General features: G+C 38.7%; 1 protein-coding gene across 2 annotated transcripts in view; it reads left to right on the plus strand.

The window, feature by feature from the left end:
• Window positions 1-27,828, plus strand: part of ASPH (aspartate beta-hydroxylase) — a 186,865-nt gene that overhangs the window by 123,877 nt on the left and 35,160 nt on the right. For both annotated transcript variants that reach the window (XM_011982164.1, XM_011982163.1), the window contains 4 exons: window positions 1,268-1,404; window positions 8,126-8,224; window positions 10,930-11,019; window positions 15,794-15,931. In XM_011982164.1, the coding sequence (XP_011837554.1) occupies window positions 1,268-1,404; window positions 8,126-8,224; window positions 10,930-11,019; window positions 15,794-15,931 (464 nt within the window). The remainder of the gene's footprint in view (window positions 1-1,267; window positions 1,405-8,125; window positions 8,225-10,929; window positions 11,020-15,793; window positions 15,932-27,828) is intronic.

Here is a 27,828-nt window from a genome sequence, read left to right on the forward strand (position 1 = left end):
CCTTCACATCAAAATTACTAACTTTTTTGGCGTCCTCTGAAATCTCACTCTGAGTGCCTCTCTGGCCTCACCCTGTCCTCAGCCCTGGGAAGGTGATTGCCTCTTCCACAGCAATCCATCAGCATTTGAATGTAGTCCTCTCAGAGTGTCCTTGAGAATGAGGCAAGTTCACTTAAGGAGGCTCTGAGGCAACTGGAGACAGAAGATTTTAGTGAAAATGACAAGGTGGTGAAGTTGGTCACAACACAACAGGGTTCCTGGCTGCAGAGTGGAACAGACAGGGAGCAGATGGCTGCAAGAGGGGTTTGTGTCCATGCTTTTGTTGTGGATAATAGGAGAATTCTAGAAGAAAGTGTGAGCCTAGGTGGGCAGGTAGCGGGAAGGAAAGGTATAGAAAAGGAAGCCCAGATTTGTTAGTGAGGAAATGACTAGGGTTCTGATTGGAATACGATTGACTGGTAATGGGGCATAGGCCATGGGATGAGTCGGTGATGCTTTATGGCAGATGGTTTGGCAGTGGAATATACAGCTGCTTTAGCTTACTGACACTCCTGTCACTCTCCTAGATTGTGGGCAATGAAACCTTTTAGATAATGCATGACTTTTTTCATTTATGCTAGTCCTCTTTTTGCACGTGTTCTTTTATATAGATCAATTGAAGCTGGGTTTTTTCATGATTCATGAGTGCAAAGTATGCCTTTGTCCACGAGAGGGCGCCCTAATACTGGATGATGTATCGTTTGTTCCATGACTAGGTCATTACCTAGAGATGAGTACACTTGTCATTGATTGGAGATGTGTCAGCAGTTAGGTACTGTCCCATGTACTTTGGTGCCTTTTCAAATTTCCTACAGGTGCTAGACCCTGAAGTTAGAAAAGATTTTTTATTGCTTACCCTCTATTCATAAAGTTAATAAACCTAAAAGATATCAGCAGAACTTTTTTTTTAACGAGGAATTGGTGACTAAGTTTTTCTTGAGAAGGAATTTAACATAAAATGGTAAGCACTGCTGAATTTTTAAAATGAGAATGTCTTTAGAATGTTTATAATCAATGCCATATTCAGTATCTACTTATGGCAGTTATTAATACCACTGCAACTACATTACGAAATCCTACTAGGTACTTAGTAAACCACTAATAAAGCCAGATTTGAGCTAGTTTTCAGGCCCTGGTGAATAGTCTCTCATGACCTACTTTCTCAATACAAAAGTGTACATAATCTGTTTTTATTTCTTTTTTTTTTTTTTAATTCTCACCAACTCAGGTCATATGAGAGGTTCCCTGCTTACCCTACAGAGATTAGTTCAACTATTTCCCAATGATACTTCCTTAAAAAACGACCTTGGCGTGGGATACCTCTTGATAGGAGATAATGACAATGCAAAGAAAGTTTACGAAGAGGTAAGCATCAATCTTGTATTAACTACATCAAATTAAGTTCTAAGGCTATTTGCAAATTGCATTTATTATACCCAGTCTATCTTTATGTTAAATTAAGTTAAAAAGCATGTAAGTATTATTATAGTTAACATATTCTAAACTATGTTTTAACATTGCTTTTTTTTCCTAGATCAGAAGATTTCTAAATCTTAGTTAACACATAGTAGATTAAAGCCTTCAAATTGTAATCGTGATGCTTTTAAAACTTCATATTTATCTTTCCATACATAGTCTTTTTAAAATTTTTCTTTATCACAGGAAGAATTTAAGTTCCTGTGAATGTTACACACACACACACACACACACACACACACACACACTCTCTCTCTCTCTCTCTCTCTCCTTTTTTTTTTTTTTTTGGCAGAAGTATGGTCTAGAGAGAGGCTATGGAACAGGGGCCTTTCAAGAATGTGACATAAATTACTCACTTTTCAGCAGGGCATTGACTCTTCAAATCCTCTGGCAAAGATGCCTTTCAAAGGATTTCTACTTTGTAACAGATGTTGATAGATAACCTCTAAGTCACAAGTAACTAAAAATCTAGAGAAATGTGACTCCTTTAGGCAGTGGAGGAATTCCTTTGGTACATAATGAAGAGGATGCCCAATGAAATTTGAAGATGGAGAAAGTTAATGCCTCTGTAAAAGAAAGAGGAACATGTTTACTTGTTACTCTTTAATTCAGGCCCTTTGATCAATGGTTTTCAAGCTGGTGAAGTCTACAACAAGATGCTACCACTCAGTGATAGTCAATATGATTTCTGCTACAGTTATGTTTTGTTTTTGTTTTTGACATGCAATCTCTCTCTGGTTGCCCAGGCTGGAGTGTAATGACATGATCATAGCTCACCACAGCATCCACATCCTGGACTCAAGCAATCCTCCTGCTTCAGCCTCTTAAGTAGCTGGGACTACAGGCACATGCCACCATGCCCACCTAAATTTTAAAAAATTCTTTAGTGATGGTGAGGTCTCCCTATGTTACCCAGGCTGGACTCAAATTCCTGGCCACAAGTGACCCTCCTGCTTCAGGCCTCCCAAATAGCTGATATCACAGGCACAAGTCATTTCATCCTACTCCTTTTACAATATTTTTTAAATGCCATCAAGAACAGCAATTTCATACTCTGGCAGGGACTGGATCTATTCTCAAAGCGGTACTTTCCTCTGTGTATTGCTATTATTGTGTAATGAAAATCATTGAATTTTGGAGCAATTATCTTTTTACCTTTCTCATAATTTTTATATTTTCTGAGAGAGCAGAAATAAGACCTTTGCTTTTTGTAACATCACTAATAGCTACACAGGGTGGATTGAACCTTTAATGTTGACAATGTGTGCCATTTACTAAAGACCTATTCCAGGTCATACATGAATTCCATGTGGAACATTGTATTTGTTAATGTCCAACACTTAACACTCAATGTCCTGTCTTACAGAGTATGGTTAAGAGAAGCATCATATACCTCAGTGAATCAGGACCTGTGAATGTAAAAGTTGTGAAGCTATAACAAACACATCCATTATTTTGTCACTGTCAGAGGCAACAAAAATGAAACTGGTAGAATTCCTTCCTTCCTTCCTTCCTTCCTTCCTTCCTTCCTTCCTTCCTTCCTTCTTTCCTTCCTTCCTTCCATCCTTCCTACCTTCCTCTCTCCCTCCCTCCCTCTCTTCTTTCTTTCCTTCCTTCTTTCCTTCCTTCTTCCCTCCCTCCCTTCCTCCTCATTCCCTTCCTTCCTTGTAGAATTCTTCCCTATTTTCTTTCTTCTGTTCCTCTACCCCTCCTTCTCTCACTTCCTACTTTCCTGTATTCCTTTCTCCCTCTTTCTTTCCATGTAAAAAACATTCTCAAGTGTTGACTGGGTGCAAGCACGTTTGAGGTTAGGGCAGGATCTGACAGCATGCTAGTTTCTCTAACACACTGTGGATTTGTCCTTCCTCACCTTTTTAAAACCTTCCTTCAGGATATTCATCCCTTTACCTGATGCTAAATCTCAGATATGTGAAACATTTTACTTCATCCCGAAAAATAAAATTTACCTGCTGTTGTTTATATGTTTTATATCATAATCTCATCTGAATATGCATAATAGGATGCAGAAAGTCTAAAATATAACCATATTATACAAATGAGTGAGTTTTTTTTTTTTAAGCATTAATAGACTGAAAATATGTGTGGGGGTTTCCTTTTTCCAGTCCTCTCACTTTTAAGTTAATAAGCTATATCTAATGGAGTCTCTTTCATTAGCCAAGGTTTTTCTTGATATGTTTATGTTAAAGATCATTTTTAGAAAATAGACATTTTAATTTTACATTTTTCTTCATGTTAATTTTTATTTTTGAGTATGTTCATATTTTTATTTTTCCAGTTTTTTGCTGTTTTTAGTTCAACAAAGAAACTGGCTTTAAAATGGTGTGATATCCTTTGTTCCAGTCTGTAGCTTTTTGCAGCCCCTCCTGAGATTCTCTTGCAAGTTGGCAACATTAGCAGCTGCCCAGGCACTACAGTGGGGAGTTTCATGCCACTCCTGACTCAGCCACCACTGCTCACTTATACCCATTCACTCAGTCAACACACATCTATTAAAACCCATACACACTAGCTAGAGAAACAGTAGTTCATGAAACACATGCAGAATGTGCCCTCAGGAAGTTTATAATCTGGTACCAAATCACGAATTTCTGTTCATTTTAACTTCTGTTTAACTTTCAAATCCCTTCCCTTTGTAACTGAAGCACCCGTCATCTCTTGCCTGAGCAGGGACAGGTTTATCCTGTCCGGGTTTCCTCTCCCCCGACCTTCACTAACACTAGAACACCACACTGATCATCTCCCAGGGCTTTAAATCTTCTGTGGTTCTAATTTCCTGCAGCAGTGGTCTTCAAACATGCTTGATGGCGGCCCTTCCAGACAAAAATGTCGAAGCAAATGCCTGAGATATGTTTATGTACTTGTATGTTATGTGTATATGTATGTACCCACATAATATTATGTATATATATATGCACGAATATATATGTGCATTACAAAAGGTACACACCCTAAAACAATTTTTAAGATGATGTCAAATATAAAATTCTATTTAACTGCCAGAAAATCTTTTAACTCTTGCTGAAAAATTAATATTTATTATTTTATGATTATATAACTTTTTAAAATTCCAGGTATGTATCATGCAAAGAGTTTGTCCTGGGGATAGAAATGTCAGCTATGTGAGGTTGTGGTTGTTTTTGTCTGTGCTTTGTGTTTATGAATGGATGTGTGTGTTTTATAGAGAGAAAGAGAGAGACAATCTGTCTAATATTACAGTTGGCCCTTAAACAACACAGGGGTTAGGGATGCTAACCTCCTGGGCAGTTGAAAATCCATGTGTACATCTTGACTCCCCAAAAAATTAACTACTAATAGTCTCCTGTTGACCAGAAACCACACGGATAGCATAAACAGTTGATTAATGCATATTTTGTGTATGTACTATATGTTATATTCTTATAATGAAGTAAGCTAGAGAAAAGAACACGTTATTTTAAAAAGCAAAAGGAAAGTAAAAGAATATAATTGGATTATTTGTAACACAAAGGAGAAATGTCAGAGGGGCTGGATACCCCATCTTCCATGATGTAATTAGTATGCATAGCATGCCTGTATCAAAATATCTCAGATACCCCATAAATACATACACCTACTATGTGCCTACAAAAATTAAAAACTTTAAAAAAGAAACTTTAAAAACCATAAGGAAGAGAAAATGTATTTGCTATTCATTAAGAGGAAGTGGATGATTAAAGTTTGCATCCTCACTGTTTTCACGTTAACTAGGCCAAGGAAGAGGAGGAGGATGCGGGGGAGTTGGTCTTGTCTCAGGGGCAGCAGAGGCAGAAGATAATCCATGCAGTTCAAACCCATATTGTTCAAAGGGCAACTGTAGCCTCAATCTGGGTTTTTTAGAAATCTCATAAAAGCACTTGTTATTTTCTGAGGGCTTGATGATAACTAGATAATACAACCTGCACGACCATTACACATCTGTGTGTAAACTGCAGTAAGCATGGTACCTAAACACAAAGAAGCAAGCAGGGAGGGCAACGCTGGCAGCTGCCCTGGGGCCTGAGGCCCACCCTTGCCTCCTGACAGTGTTTGTACTGAATGGGACACATGGCTGTCCACCGTGCAGATCACAGGAGAGCCACAGAGCTTGTTCCACCCTGTTTGAGAGACAGATACAAGTAGAAGTGTATGTAATTTTTTTCTACTCCCCAGGACATTGCCTTGCACATGATACTAAACAGGACCCTTTGTGATTTAATTTGACTTCTGCCTTTTCTCCAATCTCTTCTCCTATCACCTTTTGTTCATAATTTAACAACATTCTCTTTTGCTCTTCCTGGCCCACTATCCCTTTCTACTCACTTTCTGCTATATCTTGAATGCCTTCTCCTCCACCATCCCACACTTCCTTTTCCTGGTGAACTCCTATTTATCCTTAAATACCTTTCAGACCTTCGCCCCAGCCACACTCACCCTAGAGTGAGCCAGGTGCCCCTCTTGTATAACCCCTGCATGCTTCGTGCCTATCTATAACTACACTTACCATCTTGCATTGTCTACCTCTAAATCTGTCTCCCTCACTTGAGTGACAGCCCCCTGAGAAAAGAGAGTATATCTCATTTATCTTTCTATGCCCAGGGCCTGGAAGAGTTCTGTGTGTTCTAAGATGTCTAGTAAATCAATAAATTTATTAATTACTTGAGATAATGGCTATGTGCCTGCAGTAGGCAGAAATGTCATCTGTGTAGCTATAATAATTATAATAATCCCTCCATGGTTATGCTGGTAGAATCATCATCTGTGTCAATTTAGTTCAATTCCAGAGGTATTTATTGAGCTCCTGATCAATGTCTAGCTTGGGGACAGTGCTGTGGAAGCTGCAAAGAAGCAGGGGCTGGGCTTTAGGAGGTCTAGTTAGGGAGGAAAGCCCAGCATGTACTCATCTGAGCATTTAGTACAGGTTTCTCGAGCACCTGAATGCTATGCTACGCATAGCAGGCAGTGGGGATGAGTAATGAGCAAAACAGACAAAATCCCTGTAGAGCTTGCATCTTAGCGGGAGAAATAAAAATATACTAGGTCAGATGGTGGTAAGTGCTATGAAGAAAAGTGAGTCAAGGTAAAGAAGTTGGAGAGTGACTAGGGATGGAGGGGGTTCTGTTTTAGTAATGAGGGTGATGGTCAGGGGTAGGCTTCACTGAGGTAAGGGAGCTTGCCATGGGGATGTCTGGCAGAAGAACCTGAGCCAGAGGGATACTGTGAATGCAAAGGCCCCGAGGCAGCGATGTCTTTGACTTGCTCTGGAGCAGCAAGAAGTCCAACATGCCTCAGAGGCTTGCCTGGGAGGGGCAGGGACAGGTGAGGAGACCAGAGCAATGGAGAGGCCCAGCCAAGGGAGGCTTTGGGGTGTTTCCAGGAACTCAGTCTTGCACTCACTCTGAGTGTAATGCAGCAGAGGAGGGTTGAGATCTGACCTAGGATTTAGCAAGCAGGGGCAGGGCCAGGGGTGCAGAGGATCTGCAGTGAGGAGGCTCCTGTAAGAAGATATAGAGAGATGATGAGACACCTCTCTTGGGTCAGCGTAGCAGCGGTGAAGGAAGTGACACATGGTATGTTTCTGAATATATTTTGAAGGTAGTGTTGACCAGATTTGCTAATTGATCAGGTACAGGACCAGATGCAAGCTGAAAATGCTACAGCATCTGCAGTGTGTGTTGTGTGGGCCCCCCGAGGGCCTGGTGTCCCCTATGTGCACACTTGTTCCTTCTGTGTAACCCCATTGTAGCCCTACTGTGGCTGTGACTTCCCTTTTTCTACTCAGGCTCAAGGATGATGAGAAGAGATGGGAGATGCATCTTTCCCTACCTGCACCAACTCAAACCTTCTCTATCCTTCTCTTTTGTTCCATAAATTAGTTTGTCTAAGTAGCTTCACAAGTTGAATGTTGTTCTGGTCTCTCACTGTTAATATTTAATTTAGAGGTGCTTTGCATAATTTATCTTTAAATCATAATGAATGCATATAATAATAAACAATGATGTGATTAATATGAAATATTTACCTGGGTTTTATCACAGAATATTGGATTTGCTCACCACTTTATCTTCAGGGCTTAAAAAGGTCTGGGCACTCAAGAAGTTTTCTGTTGAATGAATGGATTGTGATGTATTACAAATGCAAATCTAAATTTTCTCTTAATTAAGGCAATGTATAAAGCTTGTATATGAAGTGATGTCTAATAACCATTCAGAATTGTCTTCAAGTATAGCAAATTTAAAGCCATTTTCCCTTGATCACTAAAAAATACTGAACTCATATCAATTGAGAGATATTTTGCTGATTTGCATTGTTAAAGTGATGCTTTAACAGTTATTGCCTTTTCATTCATTTCTTGATTCTTGAAGAACCATTGTGTAAATGTGAAAATCATATTGAGTTGAGGGGAAAAGGAGCCATTTAAGCTTAATGATATTGCCATGAGACAAAGTACTATGGTGTTTTCAGCTGTAACATCGTAATCCAATCCAAGTACAACAAAGCTAGTTAAAACTGGTTTTGACAGTCATTTGTAGAATTTTTTAAGCGATCACCTATGTTTTCTTTGAGTTATGTTCTGTGTTTTCTTTGAGTTTAGGTGCTGAGTGTGACACCTAATGATGGCTTTGCTAAAGTCCATTATGGCTTCATCCTGAAGGCACAGAACAAGATTGCTGAGAGCATCCCATATTTAAAGGTAATGCTCACTGCTTCCCCTCTCCTTTCAACTTTCGAGTCCTTAAAGTTATTGGAACACACGTGCTTGTTCCTCATGGATTGATTGCATGCACTGCCGAGTATTTTCATCCTCAGGATGTCCACCCTCAGACCACGACATTCCTAGGCAGTGTGGGCCTCCACTGTAACCAACAGTGTCAGATGTCAGAATACCAACCACGTGAGCAGAGACGATTTGGAAAACATTTTATTTAAACATGTATAAAACTGAAGTTGTTATTAGTTTTTAAATAAATGGCAAAGGAGGACAAAATTGGTGATGCTTTCAATATTTTTAATTACAGACAATGGGCTGGGTGCGGTGACTCATGCCAGTAATCCCAGCACTTTGGGTAGCCAAGGTGGGTGAGTCACCTGAGGTCAGGAGTTCGAGACCAGCCTTGCCAACATGGTGAATCCCCGTCTCTACTAAAAATACAAAAATGAGCCTGGTGTGGTGGTGTGCACCTGTAATCCCAGTTACTTGAGTGGCTGAAGCATGAGAATCACTTGAACCCAGGAGACAGAGGCTGCATTCCAGCCTGGGCAACAAAGTGAAACTATGTCTCAAAAAAAAAAAAAATATATATATATACACACACACACACACACACACACACACACATATATATATACACACACAGACAATGCATTATATGTTCCTTTTACAAGTTATATATTTACTGTACTCAGAATAGTACTCTTAGCTACCCACACAAAATGAGGTAACAAATACTGGCTGAAAATGTCATTGCTCAAAATATTCAAATTAAAATATGCTTTTTTTCTCATATCTAATTAAATCCTCATCAATTCAGCAGAATCACAGGTGGCCTATCCCAGGGCTGCCCAAAACTTTCTGCTGTGGGCCAGTTGCAGTGGCTCCCACCTGTAAACCCAACATTTTTGGAGGCCAAGGTGGGAGAATCACTTGAGGACAAGAGTTTAAGACCAGCCTAGGCAACATAGTGAGATTCCATCTCTACAGAAAATTCTAAAAATTAGCCGGATGTGGTGGCACATGCCTGTGGTTCCAGCTACTCAGGCCCAGGAGGTCGAGGCTGCGTTGAGCTGTGAATGTGTTACAGTCTTCCAGCATGGGTGACAGAGTGAGACCCTGTCTCTAAAAGGAAAAAAATTTTCTACTGTGATGGAAATGTTTTTATCTGTGTTCTCCAGTATGATGGCCACTGGCCACGTGTGGCCATCAAGCACCTGAACTGTGGCCACTGGGATTGAGGAAGTAAATTTTTCATTTTCTTTTATTTTAGCAGTAATGTGTGGCTAGCAGCTACCATATTGGACATAACCGATTAGATAGATGTAGGCTTTTTTTTAAGTAGCGATATATTCCACTTTTATGATCTCTTTCTTTCACATGACTTAAATCAGAGATCCCAAATAGTAACCCACTGATTGCAAATAGCTTGCATGTTTTATTTGGCTGGCATAGTTCTATTAAAAACCATTTTAATTGCTTGCCTTATTTAAGAATCTGAGCATGTTTATGTAATTATGCAGACTTCTAGTTTCTCTTGAAACGTCATATCTGGCCCACTTCCCTGCACACAGACAAGCAGTGTTCCCCCCTTGGGAAGGGGCTGTCCTTGGACCCCTGTCAGCACTTCACATTTCCTGCTAGGGCCCTGTGGGCATGTGGGTTTCTGTGATTTAAAGTGTCTCGTTACATTTCCTTTGACATAGGATGGCTTACTGCTACTCTGCCTGCTTAGAGATGGGGAAAGCAAGAGCTGGGCTGGCCAGTTATCAAGCAAGGACACTTGAGTGTTGGTCAATTAGAAGCCCTCGCTGTAGCTCCCTTCCTGTCCTGAGTGATGCTTTTCCCATTCTGTCATGCAGCTTGCTCATTTCCAACATTATGTAAATGCAATTTCTTCCTAGTGAAAGATAATAAGCTTCTTGCGAAGAGGCCTCAAGGATGCAGATTTTTATAAAGAAGTCCTTGACATTTAGATATTCTTAACTTTTGTCCTGCTTTTCTAAACTCATTCTATTGCTTTAATATCTTTTCTCTTTGTAGGGAGGGGAATGGAGTTCATCAATCTCAATTTCAGTCCTTGTATGAGAAATCAGAGAATTAGATAAATGTTTTAGAATAGGGATTTGTTTAATAAAAACTACTTTTTTTAAGATTCAAATTGGCTTTAGTTCTCCTGTATGTTTTGTAAAAAAAAAAAAAAAAAAAAAAAAAAGGTAAGGACACATTTGTTTTAAATGGAAATAAATAATACTTGGAGTTGGACTGCCATCACTTCAAACATGAGCAGTTAAACATTTTGGTTTACGAATAAAATGCCTCTAGATGACATATGGTCAGATTTGGAGAGCAAAATAAATGTAAGAGCTATCCAGCCAGACAAATTCTTTGAAGTACTGAAACATGATTGCTCCCACACAGAAGGTACACAAAGTATCATACTAATTTTGTGGGCCATTCCACTGTGAATTAATGATGAATGCATTGTTAAATTTAGCTTTATGACCTCCTTTTGTTTTGGCATTGCAAATGTTGACCAGTAACCTCATTCCCAAATTTTAATACAGAGATGTATTTTTCTGGTTTTTAGATTTTCTTATGATGTGCCATAAGAAAAGCTACGTAAATCAATTAATGGAATCTGGTATTTAATTGTTTTACCCATGCTAACACTGTTCTTCCTACAGGAAGGAATAGAATCCGGAGATCCTGGCACTGATGATGGGAGATTTTATTTTCACCTGGGGGATGCCATGCAGAGGGTTGGGAACAAAGAGGTAATGGGTGTGTGAGTTTCTGATTCTCTCTAACAGAGGATGGAGTTGGGAGAACAGTTATTTCTAGGAAAAGTTAGAATTCAAAAAATATTTTGAGTGTGAACTTTTGAAAGCAGTGATATAAACTATTTAGTTACTTAAACTATCTTTGGAACAACCCAACAACTCCAGCTTAACCCTTTAAAGAATTTTTAGGATTTGGCTTTTATAGTTTCTTTCAAGAAATCAGCTGAGTAATCACAAAAGCTGGTACATATCTGTGTATGTTTTTGTCTGTGTGTATCTGTGTGTGTGTGTCTGTGTGTGTACAGAGAGATAGAAATTGCCTTGGAAAAGTATTTTTTAAATTGTGAAATGAAGAGATGTCACTGAAATAATTTAAATTTTTAGAAATATTTTAACAGTTTGCCTAGATTCATTTTCATTTTATTTTGGAATTTTTAAAATAAGTTCTTTTTAGAATGAGGTCTTTATCAGCTGATTCCTAAGCACACAGATCCTAATGGTTAGTTGTGTAACTTATCCTCTGAAATATTTAATACCAAGTATAAGACGAACATTGTGGTGATAGTAATGATAGGGATTGACACAAAAACTGTAGTAGCTAAACAAGTTCCATGTGTTCTTTGTAATGGTTCTCTTTTTCTGTGTACAGTGTCTACCTCTATAAACATAACATTGTCTCATTAATCATGATGTCATGCACTGTAAATTTCAAAACTCTGTCACAGTCTACCATGATTTACGATTTATGCAGCCCTACTGGATAGCAAAGCCCTCCTTTCCTGTCTTGCTCCATTGCAGGAGTGAGAGCTGGGCTCTCCTTAGAGTCAGTGGATAAAAGGGTAAAGTGAGACACTGAATCTTTGTAACCATTGCATTCCATGTATGTAATAAAGTGACATCTAAGGATAATACAGCTTCAGGTTTCTAAAATTAATAAGAACATGGAATCATCTGGGGAACTGAGGGTTCAGAGAAGTGAAGGGGTTTGTGATAAGCTAATTGTCTGCTAGGAACATGAACCAATTTGGGGGTACTAGAAGTTTAGACAATTGACACTTTTTAATTTATACATTTCTATTTATCTGTACCTTTCCCCCTCTAACCTACCAGTCAACTGAAATAGAATGAGATATTAGAATTAAAGAGAAAGAAGGGAGAAGAAATTGCTGATTAGTAATCATTTTTGCATCCCATTTTTCTTTTAAACGTAATGGCTCAGAACTCCTTTGAATGAGAGGGACAAGAAAGATTTTGCTACAACATCTAACACTGGATAAATGTTCATGTCTGACTACTGTAAATGTAATTGTCACTAATTAATTTATCTTTGAACATTTCAGAGTCCAGGGCAAAGACAGATAAAAGAAGCCTATGATTTATCTCACATCTTAGATGAAAACAGCCCTTACTTCAAGGGCAAAGAGTTCACTACTACACACTTGTTAAGGGCTTGGGATTTGAACATATGGGACTATTCTACCAGCTTAATTATCATGAATATGCAAAGAACAGCACAGTTTTTGAACTTAAAAAGTTCGGAAGGATTTGTTCTTACAGGAGAACAGAAACAAACCTGTAGAAACTCCATGTTAGTATATTCCCAATATTAGGTGTTGAGCCTGGCTTGGCTGTCATGCTCTGAGTTTGCATATCAGGAAGTAAACACCTTTCACTTTTTATGCCTAGAGCACTGCTCCAACTCTGAAAGAGGATGGATCCGCAAAAAGCAAAGCCACAGCCTCTGTGCTGCAGAGACTGACCAGAAAATGGGTTTTGAGGAAAATTTTTCTAACTGGTCCATTTAGTATGGTCAGGAAGAGGGGGGACAAACCATGAGAGTCTTGCAGCAATTCAGATAGCAGTTCTCGATATTCCCATAACTTCCAAATCCACATTCTAGCTAGATTTAGTCTCTTTCTCCAAGTCCCCATTCTCACGTCTACTGCCTGCTCAGTGTCCCACATGATGGCACACAGACAACTTACTTGTCTTTCTCTAAATCGTTTTTCCTCCTAGGTTCCTTCTTTCATTCAGTGATATTCCCATCTTCCCAGGATCAAGATTTGAGTGCGCTTGAGCTCCTCCCTCTCCTCCTCACTCCAGTATAGTCAGGGCCAGCTGTGGAGATCCGGCTTTCTCACGTTTTTGGCATCCCCCTCACCCTCCCTCTTGCTCAGTCAGTGCCAACTCCAGTCTTTGTCACCTGCCTCCTCAGTGATAGCTATAAGAACCTGGATGTTGTTTCTTGCTTTGGTCTCAGTTTCTTTCAAGCCACCTTAAGCTCGAAAAGCCTGCTATGCAAAATAACATAAAGTTCTGTGTGCACGGGATGGCATTTACAATCCTTAGGCAAGTTGCAGCCAGCTCTTCTCACCGGAAGTATGTCTGTTAGGCCCCATTGAACGGGGGGCTCCAGGCAGAACATACCCCGGCTGAGGACACTTAAGACAGCCCATTCCACAGATGTGGCCTGGGCTTTTCTGGGTTCCAGTCATCTGACATACTTTCTCGGTCTCTCTCTGTCTCTCGTGTGTGTGTGTGTGTGTGTGTGCGCACGCACACATGTGCATAAAAACCATACATAGCAATGATTGGAAGAAAGTAGAGACAACATTGATGTAAAACACATTTAACTTCTTAAATGTGACCCAGGGGCTCTTACTGACCCTGTGTCCCAGGGCCTCCCACTGTCTATTTTAATATTCCTAATTACATATGTAAAATTGCTGATTAGACAGGAAATAGTAGAGAAATTTTCAAAGGATTCTAACTCGATCTTTGATTTTATCACAGTTTTTATTGTAAAGTGGTTTAGATGTTTTTTTCAAAAGCAATCTGGCTGAATTCATTGGGTCCCCTGTGTCACATATGATTAAAGGTGATTTGTAAAAATTTCTGGTATATCACTTTCACAATTTTGTTTCTCCTAAAATTCAAATGACAGGAGAGTGAAAAATTAAAGAGTCCTACTTGATGCAGGATTACTTACTTTGAGTGTCAGAAAAGACCTTATAGATAGTTTAAACATGCTATTGTAAATCAAGTAACTTGCCCAGACATCTAGCATGTTGAGTGCTAATTAAAGGACAAGACTTCCAACTCTTGAACTACAGCTATAATGTTTGCTGTTTTTATTTTTCTACAGTAACTTTTTTTCTCACTATTGTAGCAATACACTTAATCCTTAAAATGAATTGTAATGACTCAAAAATGGACTGTCAGATTTTTGAAAAACTAATCTATTGACCTTAATATTATTGTTCACTTTTGCCCTGAAAAGCATAGGAAATAAAATCCTAAATTTAAATTGGACAAAAATAACCACAATAGTCAAATTAATTTCAAAGATACATGCTATTTTTTTAAAAAATTACATACCACTTAGTCATTTTAACTTTCTGGTTTTTAAGGAATTCTTGCTACAACTTACATGTATTGTAAGGAAAATATTTAAGAATGATTTGTATATGCATTCTTAATTTCAGATATTAATAAAAAAGACAACTAAATAAGAAAATCATTTTTCATAGTGTTTGCTAAATGATATAAATAGGAGGAGAGTAGAATAAGTTGCCAAGAGCCCCAGATGCTAATTCAAAAGATTTAGCCTTTGTAAACCTCAGTTTCAACATTTGTAAAATGGAGATATTTGGGGTTATTGGAAAAATCGAATGAGATAGCACATTCAAAGAAAGTAGTCAATGTAAAGTGTTACTGAAAATATGAGGTGGTATTGCTATCCCCCTTCATTCTCCTAATGAGGGAAAATTTGAAAATTTAACATTTTTTACATTTAAAGTGTATCTGGTGATTTACAAAGAAGATGTTCAAATTACTATGAAATACTTATTTTTATTTATCAAAAATGCATTTGAATTATCTCTGTAAAAGTAATCATTGGATCAAGTTTGCAATAGTGGAGGGGATAATAGTAAGTGCACCATTAGAAAGCCTTCCATTCCAAAGACAATGGAGCGTGCTTGGTGCAGGAACTGGGCAGGGCTCCTCGGAGAGCATATGGTGAGGGCATCATCTGAAGGAGCCATAAAGAGTGTCATACTCCGTAGCCAGCTGTCCCTGAAAAGGCTAGTCTTGGAGGCAAGTAGTATCATGTTGCAGCTAGCCTAAGGCCACATATGTTATCCCTTATGGCAGAAAAAAATATATATTATGAACAAAAATTTCCTCTTTAAAAATCTAAAATGGGCTATCACTATATTTATTGCCCACTCAGAATAATTTTTCCCTTCTGTCTACTTAGTTTAATGGAGGGTTTGCACTCTGATGCCTTGGGGTGACCTTCTTAAATGTGGACGTGGAAAGAACATGTGAAAAGAAGCTGCTCTTTATTTTAGCATTCTGATTCAGTAAATGCAAATATCTTTGAAAATTATTAAAATCATAATCTTTTTCTAAAGGAAACATAAAATAGAAAAGACCCATTGGTGTCTTATTTATGCATTCAACAAATAAGTGCTAGACTCCCTGCTGGACACTCTGAGGGAGACCAAAATGTGTAGGGCATGAATCCATTATCCAGAGAGACTGCAGCCTAAGGGGGAAAAGAAGATGTACATGTTTATTATACAAATAGGTCATAATCAGAAACCCAATGAAAAAGCAATATTTTCACCAGATTTCAACAGACTTGGGTACCTAGCAGCAAGCTCTTTATTTAAATGTGTCATAGTAATACCTTATTTTTAATGTCTTCAATTTTAAAATTGTTGAAGGAACAGTTTGGAGCACACTCTTTCTGTTCCTTCAGGCATATAAGTGGTATGAGCTTGGGCACAAGAGAGGACACTTTGCATCTGTCTGGCAACGCTCACTCTACAATGTGAATGGACTGAAAGCACAGCCTTGGTGGACCCCAAAAGAAACGGGCTACACAGAGTTAGTAAAGGTGAGTGTAACTTAGACATCATCCTCACCAGATCTTTGTCTATTTCCTACTCAAAATCAGAAAATGTTTATCATAAAAAGGAATGCCAGGGAAGAGATGGATTTTGTTTCTAGTGACACTTGCAAAATATAATGAAAAAAGAATTGTCATCTCATTAAGCAAAAGTTTCATTTAGATGATGAAGGGAATTCGTGCGGAACTTGGCAGTTCTCAACTTTTTTGGCCTTAGGACCCTCTTAAACTCTTAAAAATTATTGACTACCCCAAGGAATGTGGTTTACATCTACCGATAGAATCATTAGACATGAAAAGTGAAAGAAAATTGTATATATATTTATGAATTATTTAAAAATAATAACCTCATAACATGTCGGTATAAATAACTTTTTAAAAAATAATTATATTTTCAAAACAGAAAATGTAGTGAGAAGATTGGAATTGTTTTGTATTTTTACAAATCTTTTTAGAGTCTGGATTAATAGACAACAGGAGAATCCTCACATGTACTTCACACATGTACCTATTAGAGCTGTGATGTCCTACCTCATGTAGCTTCTGGAAAACTCTACTGTGTGCCCAGAAAAGAATGAAAAGAGCACATAATATCTTTGTATTATTAAGAAAGTAGTTTTGATCTTGCAGACCCCCTCAAAGGGTCTAGGGAACTCTCAGATTTCCTTGGACCACACTTTGAGACCCACTGGCCCTGTGGCTATGGAGAGAAAACGCAGTTATAAATATTTTTAGAAAATGCTGTGGCAGAAAATGTTGTGGCATTTGGAGAAACTAAGTGATTCTAAATAGCTATAAAAATAACTGGAAGGTTTTGTATTAGTAGGTTAAACCTGAACTTTAACACTCTCTACTTGGTGTCTTTGGTAGGGGCTGGTCAGAAGTTTACTTTTGCTTTGGTAAGCCCCTTCCTCTTAGACACAGTCATAAAATGGTACTCATGGGTAATTAGCTCATAGTTTCAATCATGTTGTTTTTTACTCAGAATGTAAAAACTTCATGTATCTTACAGGTTAGATGGCTTCAGGGTTTTGACCTCGGACTCTAATTGCTATTTGCACATGGTTTATTTAAGAAAATATATTCTGATGTTCAAACAATCGATTTTACACATGCAAGAAGCAGGGATGAAGAGCAAGAGTGACAAAATATTGATAATGTTAGAATCTGGGTGATGAATATATGGAGGTTTGCCATACTGTTCTTTCTTCCTTTAGGTATATGTTTAAATTTTTCATACTTTTTTTCTTTAAGTAACATCTAAAATAAACTGTATCTCTAATACTTATAAGACTTCATTGATTAATTTGGTCTACTTGGGGAAAAGAGGTTTTCATGTACTTAGATTATGTCTTACTTGACTGTGTTTATTCTGTATGTCATTATAAAAGCATACTTTGTAATCCTCATAATCCAATTGTAAAGTAGGCTGTCATTGGTTAGCCTTGAATATTTTATAGCTCAGGGAACCATGGTATGGTGACAATTAATACAGGTTGATTTTTTAAAGTTCCATATCCAGATTAGAAATACCACAGGAACAATACCTTCCTTGATAGGTTGGCTACATTTAGCACTGTCGGGGTTTTTTTTGTTTTGTTTTGTTTTGTTTTGTTTTTGTTAAATTTCACCCTCCCTCAGATTGGATCCCATCGAACTCTTCTGATTCTGCTTTACTGTCTTTTTTTCATGGTCTCTTTGTGTGTTCATTTCTCTACTGTACCTTTTGGGATCCTTTCAAGTTCAAGACATGGAAATGCAATTCAAACCTGGGTTAAACAGCAAGAAGTGTTATTGATTGACAACAGCTGGAAGCCTAGCAGTAGGACAGACTCCGGGGCAGTATAATCAAAGGAAGATGTTCTTGACTCTGTACTTCCTCCTTGGTCAGCTTTGTACTTGTGCTGGCTGATTGCAGGATGGCTGCCAGCAGCCACTGGAAGAGACGGGGAAAGAGTGACGTGGCTGAGCTACCACCCCAGCCCTAACTGGCCTTCTGGAAACCTCCTGGCAGGCCCTCTTCTATTGGTAGGAACCATGTCTCATGGGCACTCACAGTTACAAGTGAGTCTGAACCACCAGGTAGCTGGCAACAGGCTGAGGGAGCTGGCTTCCAGGAGGAGAAAGGGTGTACTTCTCTATCTTCTAACGAACAGTAATCTTTCCTTTCAGTCTCACTGAGCCAATTTAAGTCAGATTTCCACTCTTGCTGAATTACTGGCAGGGGGCTATGAGATTATTCTCAAACCAACAGATCAACCCCTAGAGCTAGTAAAGTGTTAGTTTCCTCTAAATCAAATAAATGGTTTATCTAGAAGAAGGTGGATGCTCAAAGTCAGGGTTTTGTTAAGAAGAAAGAAGCATGATTGATGGTGTGAAGTCAGTCTACTATGGGCTGACATGGACCCAAACATTGTTCTTTGCTCTCTTTTCTCTTTTTCTTGCCTTTCATTTTCTAAGAAACCTTCTCCACTGGGGCTTAACTGCTGTGAAAATTCTACTAAAGCTGTGTTCCCCAAATGTACTTCTCATTCTTTCTATCCTATGTTCAGCTCTATTAAAACATTAACATTCGGTGTGAACATTAACTCGCCACGTAACCCCTTGGTTAATATCCTTTTCCAGCTTTCCAGTTTTGGTCAGTGTCTTAGTCCATTTAGGCTGCTGTAACAAAATGCCATAAACTTGGTGGCTTATAAACAATAGAAATTTACTTTGAGGAAGTCCAAGATCAAGGTGTTAGCAGATTCAGTGTCTGGTGAAGGCCTGCTTCCTGGTTTGTAGATGGTGCTTTCTTGCTGTGTCTTCACGTGATAGAAAAGAGAAGGCAGCTCTCTGAAGCTTTTTTTTACAAGGACAATAATCTTACTCACCTAAAGCACCTCCTGAAGGCCCCACTTCCTAACACTATCACATTAGTGGTTAGATTTCAACATATGAATTTGGGGGACACAAACATTCAGACCACAGCAATCAGTGATTCAGCTTTAGTCTGCCTTTATCTCTTACCACTGCTCTTTACCATCCTCATTCCAGCCAAAATTCTTCCAACAGACCTTCCCATATGGTAACCCTCTTTCCTGGAGGACTCCTGCTTTACGTCTTTCTGTTTTCCTTCTCTCCTATGTCCTTCACAACCAATTCCTTTTTATCCTTCAGATGTTAGAGAAATTGTCACTTCTTCTAGGAATATCAGTCCTTTGCATAAAACCAAAAGCACTTTATACTTTCTTTTTAAATAACACACTATATTCTAAAGTCTCTTAGTTCTCTGAGATTGTATCTTCTAAGATGACAGGGACCATGTCTCTCATACATGATGGGTTCTCAAAAATTAGGTTCATTGTATGACCTTCTATAAACTTCCGTTTCTCTAGTTTTTTTATAGACATGTTAGAAGCCCCAGGGATATAAAAATCTTACTACTAAGTATTTCTTACATATAAGAAGTTGCAACAATTGGTATCCTTGTTTTGTCCTGAATGTGAGGAAAATTCTCCCATACTGCACTGCACCAGCAGAGGAAGGCCTAGAGAGAAAGAAAATTATCTCTAACTGTTATTTTAGGAGCAAGGTAAAAAGGTATTTGTTTTCTTGAAATTGTTACTGCTTCAGAGGGAAGGATATTTAGAATGTTCTCAGTTCCTGATGAAACCTCAAGCATTTAATTGCTTATAAAAGCATTGTGTAATGAGGCAGAACATCAGAATGGCAGAGGGAATGGCTTCATAAATCTACCACTCCACAAAATCACTGATAAAAATTGTTAAAATCCACTTCTTTAGAACTGTCTACATTAGCAAAGACATATAACAATTGAAGGAATATTTCTTGAAGGAAGACCTGCTGAACCCCAATAAGAATAGCAGAGTTTGTGGGATAGTAACTTTAACTACTCCCAACCATTCTTCCCCAGTTCCAGAGTAGGCTTGAAAACGGGCAATCTCACAACACTGGAGCAGTGAAAACCACAGCTTTCCAGGTACTAGTGGGGCCACATCACGTTTTTAGTACCTCACAAATTTCCATACCCAGAGAATTGTCACTATTTTAAACCTCTCCCTTGCTACCTGGAAAGCTGCATTCTCAGGACATTGTTGTTATTTGTCCTCATTTGTAAGAAAAGCTCTATCCCAAGGCTATTAGTCAAAACAGTTATTGGCAGGGTTGTTTTTGTTTGTTTGTTTGTTCGTTTTTTGTTTTTTTTTTTTTTTTTAACATTACAAGTGCCCACAGCAACTACAGGTAAGGCTACAGGCAATAGAGATTTTACAAAATTAATCCAGAAAGTCAGTAAACAAACAAATAGCAACAATGATAACAAAAAAGAACAACAACAAATTTTATGAGAGGGACCAAACTGATTTCCAGGATTGCCACATTATGTTATCTAAAAACTGTCCAGTTTCAACAAAAATTATATGACACACAAAGAAATAGGAAAGTATATAAATGCACAGAAAAGCATGCAGTCAATAGACACTGCCCATGAGGGGCCCTGATGCTGAACTTACTAAACAAAGGCTTCAAATCAGCTATTGCCAGTATATTTTAATAACTAAAGAGAACTATGTCTAAAGACTTAAAAGAAATTATTAGAATGACATCTCACCAAATAGAGAATTCCAATGAAGAGACAGAGATTATAAAAAAAGAACCAAACAGATAATCTGGAGTCATAAAGTACAATATCTTAAGTTAAAAAACTCACTGGAGGGGCTCAACACCAGATTTAAGCTGACAAAAGAAATAATCAACAAATTTGGAAATAGGTTCTTTAAGATTATCCATGCTGAGGAACAGAAGAAAAAGAGAATGAAGAAAACAACCTATGGAGCACCATCAAGTGTACCAGCATATGCATAATTGAATCCTCTGAAGGAGAAGAAAGAGAGGTGGCAGAAGGACTATTTGAAAAAATAATGGCCAGAAATCTCCCAGATTAGATAAAAAAGCATCAATCTACACATCTGAGAAGCCCAATGAATTATAAGGAAGATAAACTCAGAAACACACCTAGACACATCACAATCAAATTGTCAAAATCCAAAGACAAAATAAGATCCTTTTAAAAATTTATTTTCACTTTTATTTTATTTTTTAAAATTCTAATCTCAAATTTACAATCATATAAAATGAGATTCTTGAAAACACACAGAGAAAGAGGACTTACTGCATAAAAGGAACTTTCCTTTTAAGATAAACAGCTGACTTGTCATCAGAAACCATAGAGGAGAGAAGGCAATGAATGACATTCAAATACTGAAAGGAAAAGACTGCCAACCAAGAATTCTACATCTAGCAAAATTAAGACATTTCCAGATATATGAAAACTGGGAGAATTTAATGCTAGACAATATCTTTTGCTCTACAATAAATATTAAAGGCAATTCTTCAGATTGACATAAAAAGATATCAGATGGTAATACAAATCCACATGAAGAAAAAAAAAAAGAGCATCACTAAAGATAACTACATGGGTGAACATAAAAGAGATAATATACATATTTTTATTAGTTTTTTCTTCTATCTTATTTCAAAACCAGTACATAAAGCAATAAATGTAATATGTATGTTTATAGACTTATAGAAAGATGTAATTTGTATAATAGTGCAAAGGAGGAAGGGGAAAAGATTTACGTTGGAGCAAAATTTCTATATGCCCTTGAAATTATGTTAGCATTAAACTGAAATAGATTGTTTTAATTAAAGGTATTAATTCTAGTGCCCAAGGCAACCACTAAGAAAATAACTCAGAAAAGTAGGGTAAAATTAACAACAAGGTAATTAAATGGCACACTAGTAATATCTATCTGTTGTAAAGGAAGACGGTAATGGAGGAACAGAGGAGCAACAACAATAACAAAAAGGAAACGACATTAAAAATGAATAATAAGATGGCACACTTTATCAGCAATTACATTAAATGTAAGGAGATTAAATATTCCAATCAAAAAGTACAGATTAACAAAATAGATTTTCAAAAAGTGATCCAATTCAGGTGCACATGAAACATTAACCAGGACAGACTATATGCTAGGCCATAAAACAAGCCCCAACAAATTTAAAAGCACTGAAATCATACAAAAAGCATGTTCACTGATCACAAAGGGATGAAATTAGGAATCATCAGCTAAAAGCTCTCCTTGTCCTCAAAATCTGTTTGCTTGCCAGTACCCCACTACTGCCCTCAAAATTACTGACTTCTGCTTATATATCTTGTCTCCTTCTCCTTTTTGATATCAAACATTTTATTAAAGTTCTTGTTTCCTTGGGCTTTCCTTTCAGCCCTGCCTGTCTTAAACTCTGCTTTAAGAAGAAAAGTAAGATCAGAGTGTGAATCATAGGGTTCTCAGTGCATGGAATCTCAGTGTGTGTGGCATCTCATGGTTACAACTCCATGCTGTGTGACTGTACTTTGAGAACTATCTTTATTTGCAGGAAAGTTAATTTATGACTTTAAAAAAAGTAATGTCAAGATGACCACTTGACAATAATGACTATGACATTCAGAGAGCTGGCTGTGTGCAGAAACCCAGAGTTCATTGACCATTTAATTGACAGACCCTGGAACATCAAGATATTCTTCTATAGTAATTTTCAAATTACAAAATTGAATATTATGGGTCATGGAACATCACCCAAGTATTGACATCTTAAAGTGGAAACCCTCTAGATCTGGTAGCTGCAACGTCTGGCCAAAATACTTTTAGAATAATTACCCAGATTGGCCGGGCGCGGTGGCTCAAGCCTGTAATCCCAGCACTTTGGGAGGCCGAGATGGGCGGATCACGAGGTCAGGAGATCGAGACCATCCTGGCTAACACAGTGAAACCCCGTCTCTACTAAGAAATACAAAAAATAGCCGGGCGAGGTGGCAGCACCTGTAGTCCCAGCTACTCGGGAGGCTGAGGCCGGAGAATGGCGTGAACCCAGGAGGCGGAGCTTGCAGTGAGCTGAGATCCGGCCACTGCACTCCAGCCTGGGCTACAGAGCGAGACTCCGTCTCAAAAAAAAAAAAAAAAAAAAAGAATAATTACCCAGATTCTGGCCCTTGAGTGACTTAACTACCATGAATAGGGCATTTCCCTTTTTTCTTTTCCTTTTTTTTTTTAGACAGAGTCTTGCTCTGTTACCCAGGCTGGAGTGCACTGGTATGATCTCGGCTCACTGCAAGCTCTGCCTCGCGGGTTCACGCCATTCTTCTGCCTCAGCCTCCCGAGTAGCTGGGACTACAGGCGCCCACCACCACCCCTAGCTAATTTTTTTGTATTTTCAGTAGAGACAGAGTTTCACCTTGTTAACCAGGATGGTCTCGATCTCCTGATCTCATAATCCGCCCTCCTTGGCCTCCCAAAGTGCTGGGATTACAGGCGTGAGGCACTGCGCCCAGCCTCACATTTCCCTTTGTTAATTTTTTTTTTTCAGTTCTCATTTTTAAAATTATAAAGATGGAGTTTCACCATGATGCCCAGGCTGGTTTAGAACTCCTGAGCTCAAGCGATGCACCCACCTCCACCTCCCAAAGTGCTGGGATTATAGGCATGAGCCACTGCGCCTGGCCTGATAGCACATTTTCATTCAACTTACTTCTTACTGTATATTACAGTGAGAGGTAGACTGCAGTTTTCGTGAAGGCAGGGGACAGTGTTCAGTAAATTGCATGATGTGTGTTTTCCCCTTTGGTTGAATTGTCATGGTTCTCCCTTGTATTACTCCGTTCTTGCATTTCTGTAAAGAAATACCTGAGACTGGGTAGTTTATAAAGAAAAAAGGTTTAATTGACTCACAGTTTTGCAGGCTATATAGGAGACATGGTGGCATCTGCTTCTGGGGAGGCCACAGGAAGCTTTCAATCACAGGATGCTTACATGGCAGGAGCAGGAGCAAGAGAGCTGGGGCAAGTGAGGGGTTACACACATGTAAACGGACAGATCTTACAAGAACTCATTCACTATCACGAGGATGGTACCAAGAATGATGGTGCTGAACCGTTCATGAGAAATCGCCCCCATGGTCCAATCTTCTCCCACCAGGCCCTACCTCTAACTTTAAGGATTACAATTGAACATGAGATTATGAGATTTGGATGGGGACACACATCCAAACAATATCACTCCTTATTGTGTAAATATAATTTGGCAGCTCTAGCACTAGGAGTGTGGAGAGGCTATTCAACTCAAGGAAAAAATTAGCGAAAAATATTCCAGTAGCTTTCTCTTTTCAGCTTTTCTTTAAAATTGAGTAGGTTGTTGCCCAAATCACAACTATCAAAGCGCCAAGTGCCTTGGGCTTATTTAATAGAAATTGAAACAAAAATGGATTAAAGTCTTTGCTAGGGTAAAAATAGAAAAGATCGCCTATCGTTAGAGAAAAGCCATTAAAGCTTAAGAGTTTTGCTCTTTCCTTTTCAGGATTAACTATTTGATCCACACTAATTTAGAAGTCAACACACATTCATAGAAAACACTATAGTAACATTGAAAGTAAACAACCAATAGCAACTGAAAACTGTTACAGGAGGTAGCTCGTCAGGCATGAGCAGCGCAAGAGAGGGACGGACACACACACACACACACACACACACACACACACACACACACCCCAGAAGTGTTAGGTGACTGTCACATGATGGTCAGGTGGTTGTTAACTTTTCTCTAAAGTAATAATTGGTCACAGCTGGCACCAGGGAAAGGCAGTCTCCTAATAGATAGAAAACATCTGAAACTGATCAGCAGCTTCCCAGTAAGCTCCCAGGAGTGGGGAGAAGTAACGCAAGATCCTGGAAGTATAACCCCAAGCCGAGAGGTCAAGCAGGGCATTTGGTCTCTCAGCCTGCTTGGCCCTCATCCAGGTGTACTTTCCTTCCTTCCTTTCCTTGCTGCTCTAAAGCTTTTTAACAAACATTCACTCCTGCTTTAAAACTTGCCTCAGTCTCTCCTGCTTTATGCCCCTAGGTCGAATTCTTTCTTCTGAGGAGACAAGAATTGAGGTTGCTGCAGACCCGTACAGAAAACTACCACTGATAACAAAAACTGTAATTTTAAATATATATATTTTGAGATGGAGTCTCACTGTATCGCCCAGTCTGGGGTGCAGTGGCATGATCTCGGTTCAAAGCAACCTCCGCCCTCCGGGTTCAAGCGATTCTCATGCCTCAACCTCCCAAGTGGCTGGGATTACAGTCGCCTGCCACCACGCCTGGCTAATTTTTGTATTTTAGTAGAGACGGGGTTTCACCATGTTGGCCAAGCTGGTCTCAAACTTCTGACCTCAGATGATCCATCTACCTTGGCCTCCTAAAGTGCTGGAATTACAGGCATGAGCCACCACACCTGGCCGATAATGTATCTTTTGTATTTGTTTCTCCTGCTACCTAATTCTGCATTCATCACTGAGAAAAAGGAAAGCTCCTGCATTCTTTTCCCAGTTTTTCAGAACAGCTGCTTGGATATAAACATACCCAAACAGCATCACAAATAAGTTTTGTGGTCTAAAACAGCATCACAGATAAGTTTGCCTTTATTCATATTGTAGTTTTATTACATTTGGAAGAGTGCCCAGTAATACTTTGCCAGTGATGTGACATAGTGCATTGGAATGACTGATTAGAATAGCACTCTGTCACTTTCCTTCAGACTGTGGCTTTTATTAATTAAGAAATCCATTGTGTATGAATGACTTCACCTAGACAAAAATAAGACTTACACGGCACTAAATTAGTGGTTCAACATTTCTTTCTTTGTAATTAATATTTGAATGTTTTCACTGGACTGCTTTTGAAATGAAATAGTTTGAGAAAGAAGCAAAAATGTCAGATTTATAGTAGAATTAAGCTGTAAATAAAGAGGATTAATAATTTATATAATTTACTTTCATGTAAAAGTAAATATAATATCAAGAAGTACTGAAAGCAATTTCTTAAGATTAATGTAATAGCTTAGTCTTATCTTTCTAAATCAAACTTTAAACTGTTTGGGTTCCGATGACAGTTTCACTGAAGATGTCAACAAAACAACAGTTGGAGTGTGGAGTTTGATAATTGCATGATTTAAAGGTGAACTTTTTAAAAGGGCTCCATAATTAGAAACAGATTTGTTTTGCTGTCAGCTCTGACGCTTTGGGCAAGTCCTTTTACCCATCTGAGCCGGTTTGTTTGTTTGTTTTTAATCTCTAAATTTAAAATAATTACCTCAGCTCCTCTTCTCCCATGAGGTTTTAGTAAGGCTCAAAACACAAAACAAGATGAAGCCTTCCATCATGGATGTTCCTCTATGCTGTTTGTATGCGAGCCCTTAGTAAGAGTCCACACGGCCAAGACTATAGGGTGGCCTATGATGCCAATTATGGCAGCAGAGCAAAGGAACACAGTGTTTCATATTCTTTGAATTATTTCATACAAAGAGGCGCTTTTTTTTCTGAAATCAAAATCAGTGAGTTTTTATTATTTGTCAATGTGGGAGAAAAAAAAAAAGACCTACAAATTGGCTTTCTCTCTGACCCTCTTTGGGAACTCACAGCACAGCATTTGATATTTCAGAATAATTGCAAACTATACCTCTAGGTTGGTACTCCATTTGGGGTTCTAAAATGTTTAATTCAGTAGGTTATGATTTGTCTCAATATGCTACACAGATAGATGTCTTAAATATGCATATGCACTTTGGGAGGCTGAGGCAGGAGGATCACTTGAAGAAGTTAGAACCAGCCTGGGCAACATAGCAAGACCCTATTGCTACAAAATAATAATAATAATAATAATAATAATAATAATAATAAATTAGCCAGACATGGTGGTGTGCACCTGTAGTCCCGACTACTTGGGATGCTGAGGTGGGAGGATCGCTTGAGCCCAGAGATTAGAAGCTGGAGTGAGTTATGATTGTACCACTGCACTCCAGCCTGGATAACAGATCAAGACCTGTCTCTCAGAAAAAAATGGGCATATGCACATACACATTATAAGCAGTTTGTTTATCTCTTTGTCAAGTAATTTGTTGCTTATATACCCAGAAAGTTTCAGCTGCCTGAGATGAGCGACTGTGGGGCTGCTACTCTAGCATCACTCACTCAGGAGGTCCCTCAGTGCACTGTTCGCAGCCGGTAGGTGGGACATGAAGTCAGCTCCCCATCTTCCCTTTACCTTCTCTGACTGATAGGGCAGACTGGCTTCCCTGCCTGGATTATCTTTTCTCCTTCCTCTCAGGAGAAGCAATCCTTTTTCTCTCACTCACTAGAACGAGCAAAAGTCAGTTCTCCAAGACTCTCCTGTTGCCCCACTGCTAGCTAGGGGCCTCATGTTATCCTTTTCCTTCAGCAAGGATGATGAGAGACTGAATTCACAGTCAGTAGCCAGACTATATGTAAAAATAGAATTTTGACCCACAACCTGCAGTAACCTGCCCACGAAACCAATCCCTTATCTATGATAAACAGCCCAGGAAACCAGCATGCTGTAAGTCAGACTTGCAGGAAGCCAGACTTCTGTATCTAGTAACCATCCAGGGAGCTACGCAATCAATTCTGTAACAATCAGAATAGCCCCAAATAGCCAGGATTTGATTAATAACTAATAGCTTCCCTGAATTTTGTCCATGGTTCCAACTTAAGACCAGAGAGAGCCAAATATGCACCCTCCTCCAATCACACAGGATGTCCTGCTTCTAGTTAGCCACCTCTAGCTTCCTTATGCCAACAACCCCCACTCAGAGCATGCCTGAAGCTTTCTCTTCCTATTATAAAGCTTTCCTACTCCTCTTCCTGCCTTTAGAGTGTCTGCCAAAACACAAGTGATAGTGGCTGACCCCCTTGCTGTAGCAAGCTTAGAATAAATAGCCTTTGCATTTCTCACTTAATTGGCTTTTATTTCCACAATAAGAAATGCC

Source organism: Mandrillus leucophaeus, unplaced genomic scaffold (genome assembly GCF_000951045.1).
Source record: "Mandrillus leucophaeus isolate KB7577 unplaced genomic scaffold, Mleu.le_1.0 Scaffold236, whole genome shotgun sequence".
Classification (NCBI taxonomy): domain Eukaryota; kingdom Metazoa; phylum Chordata; class Mammalia; order Primates; family Cercopithecidae; genus Mandrillus; species Mandrillus leucophaeus.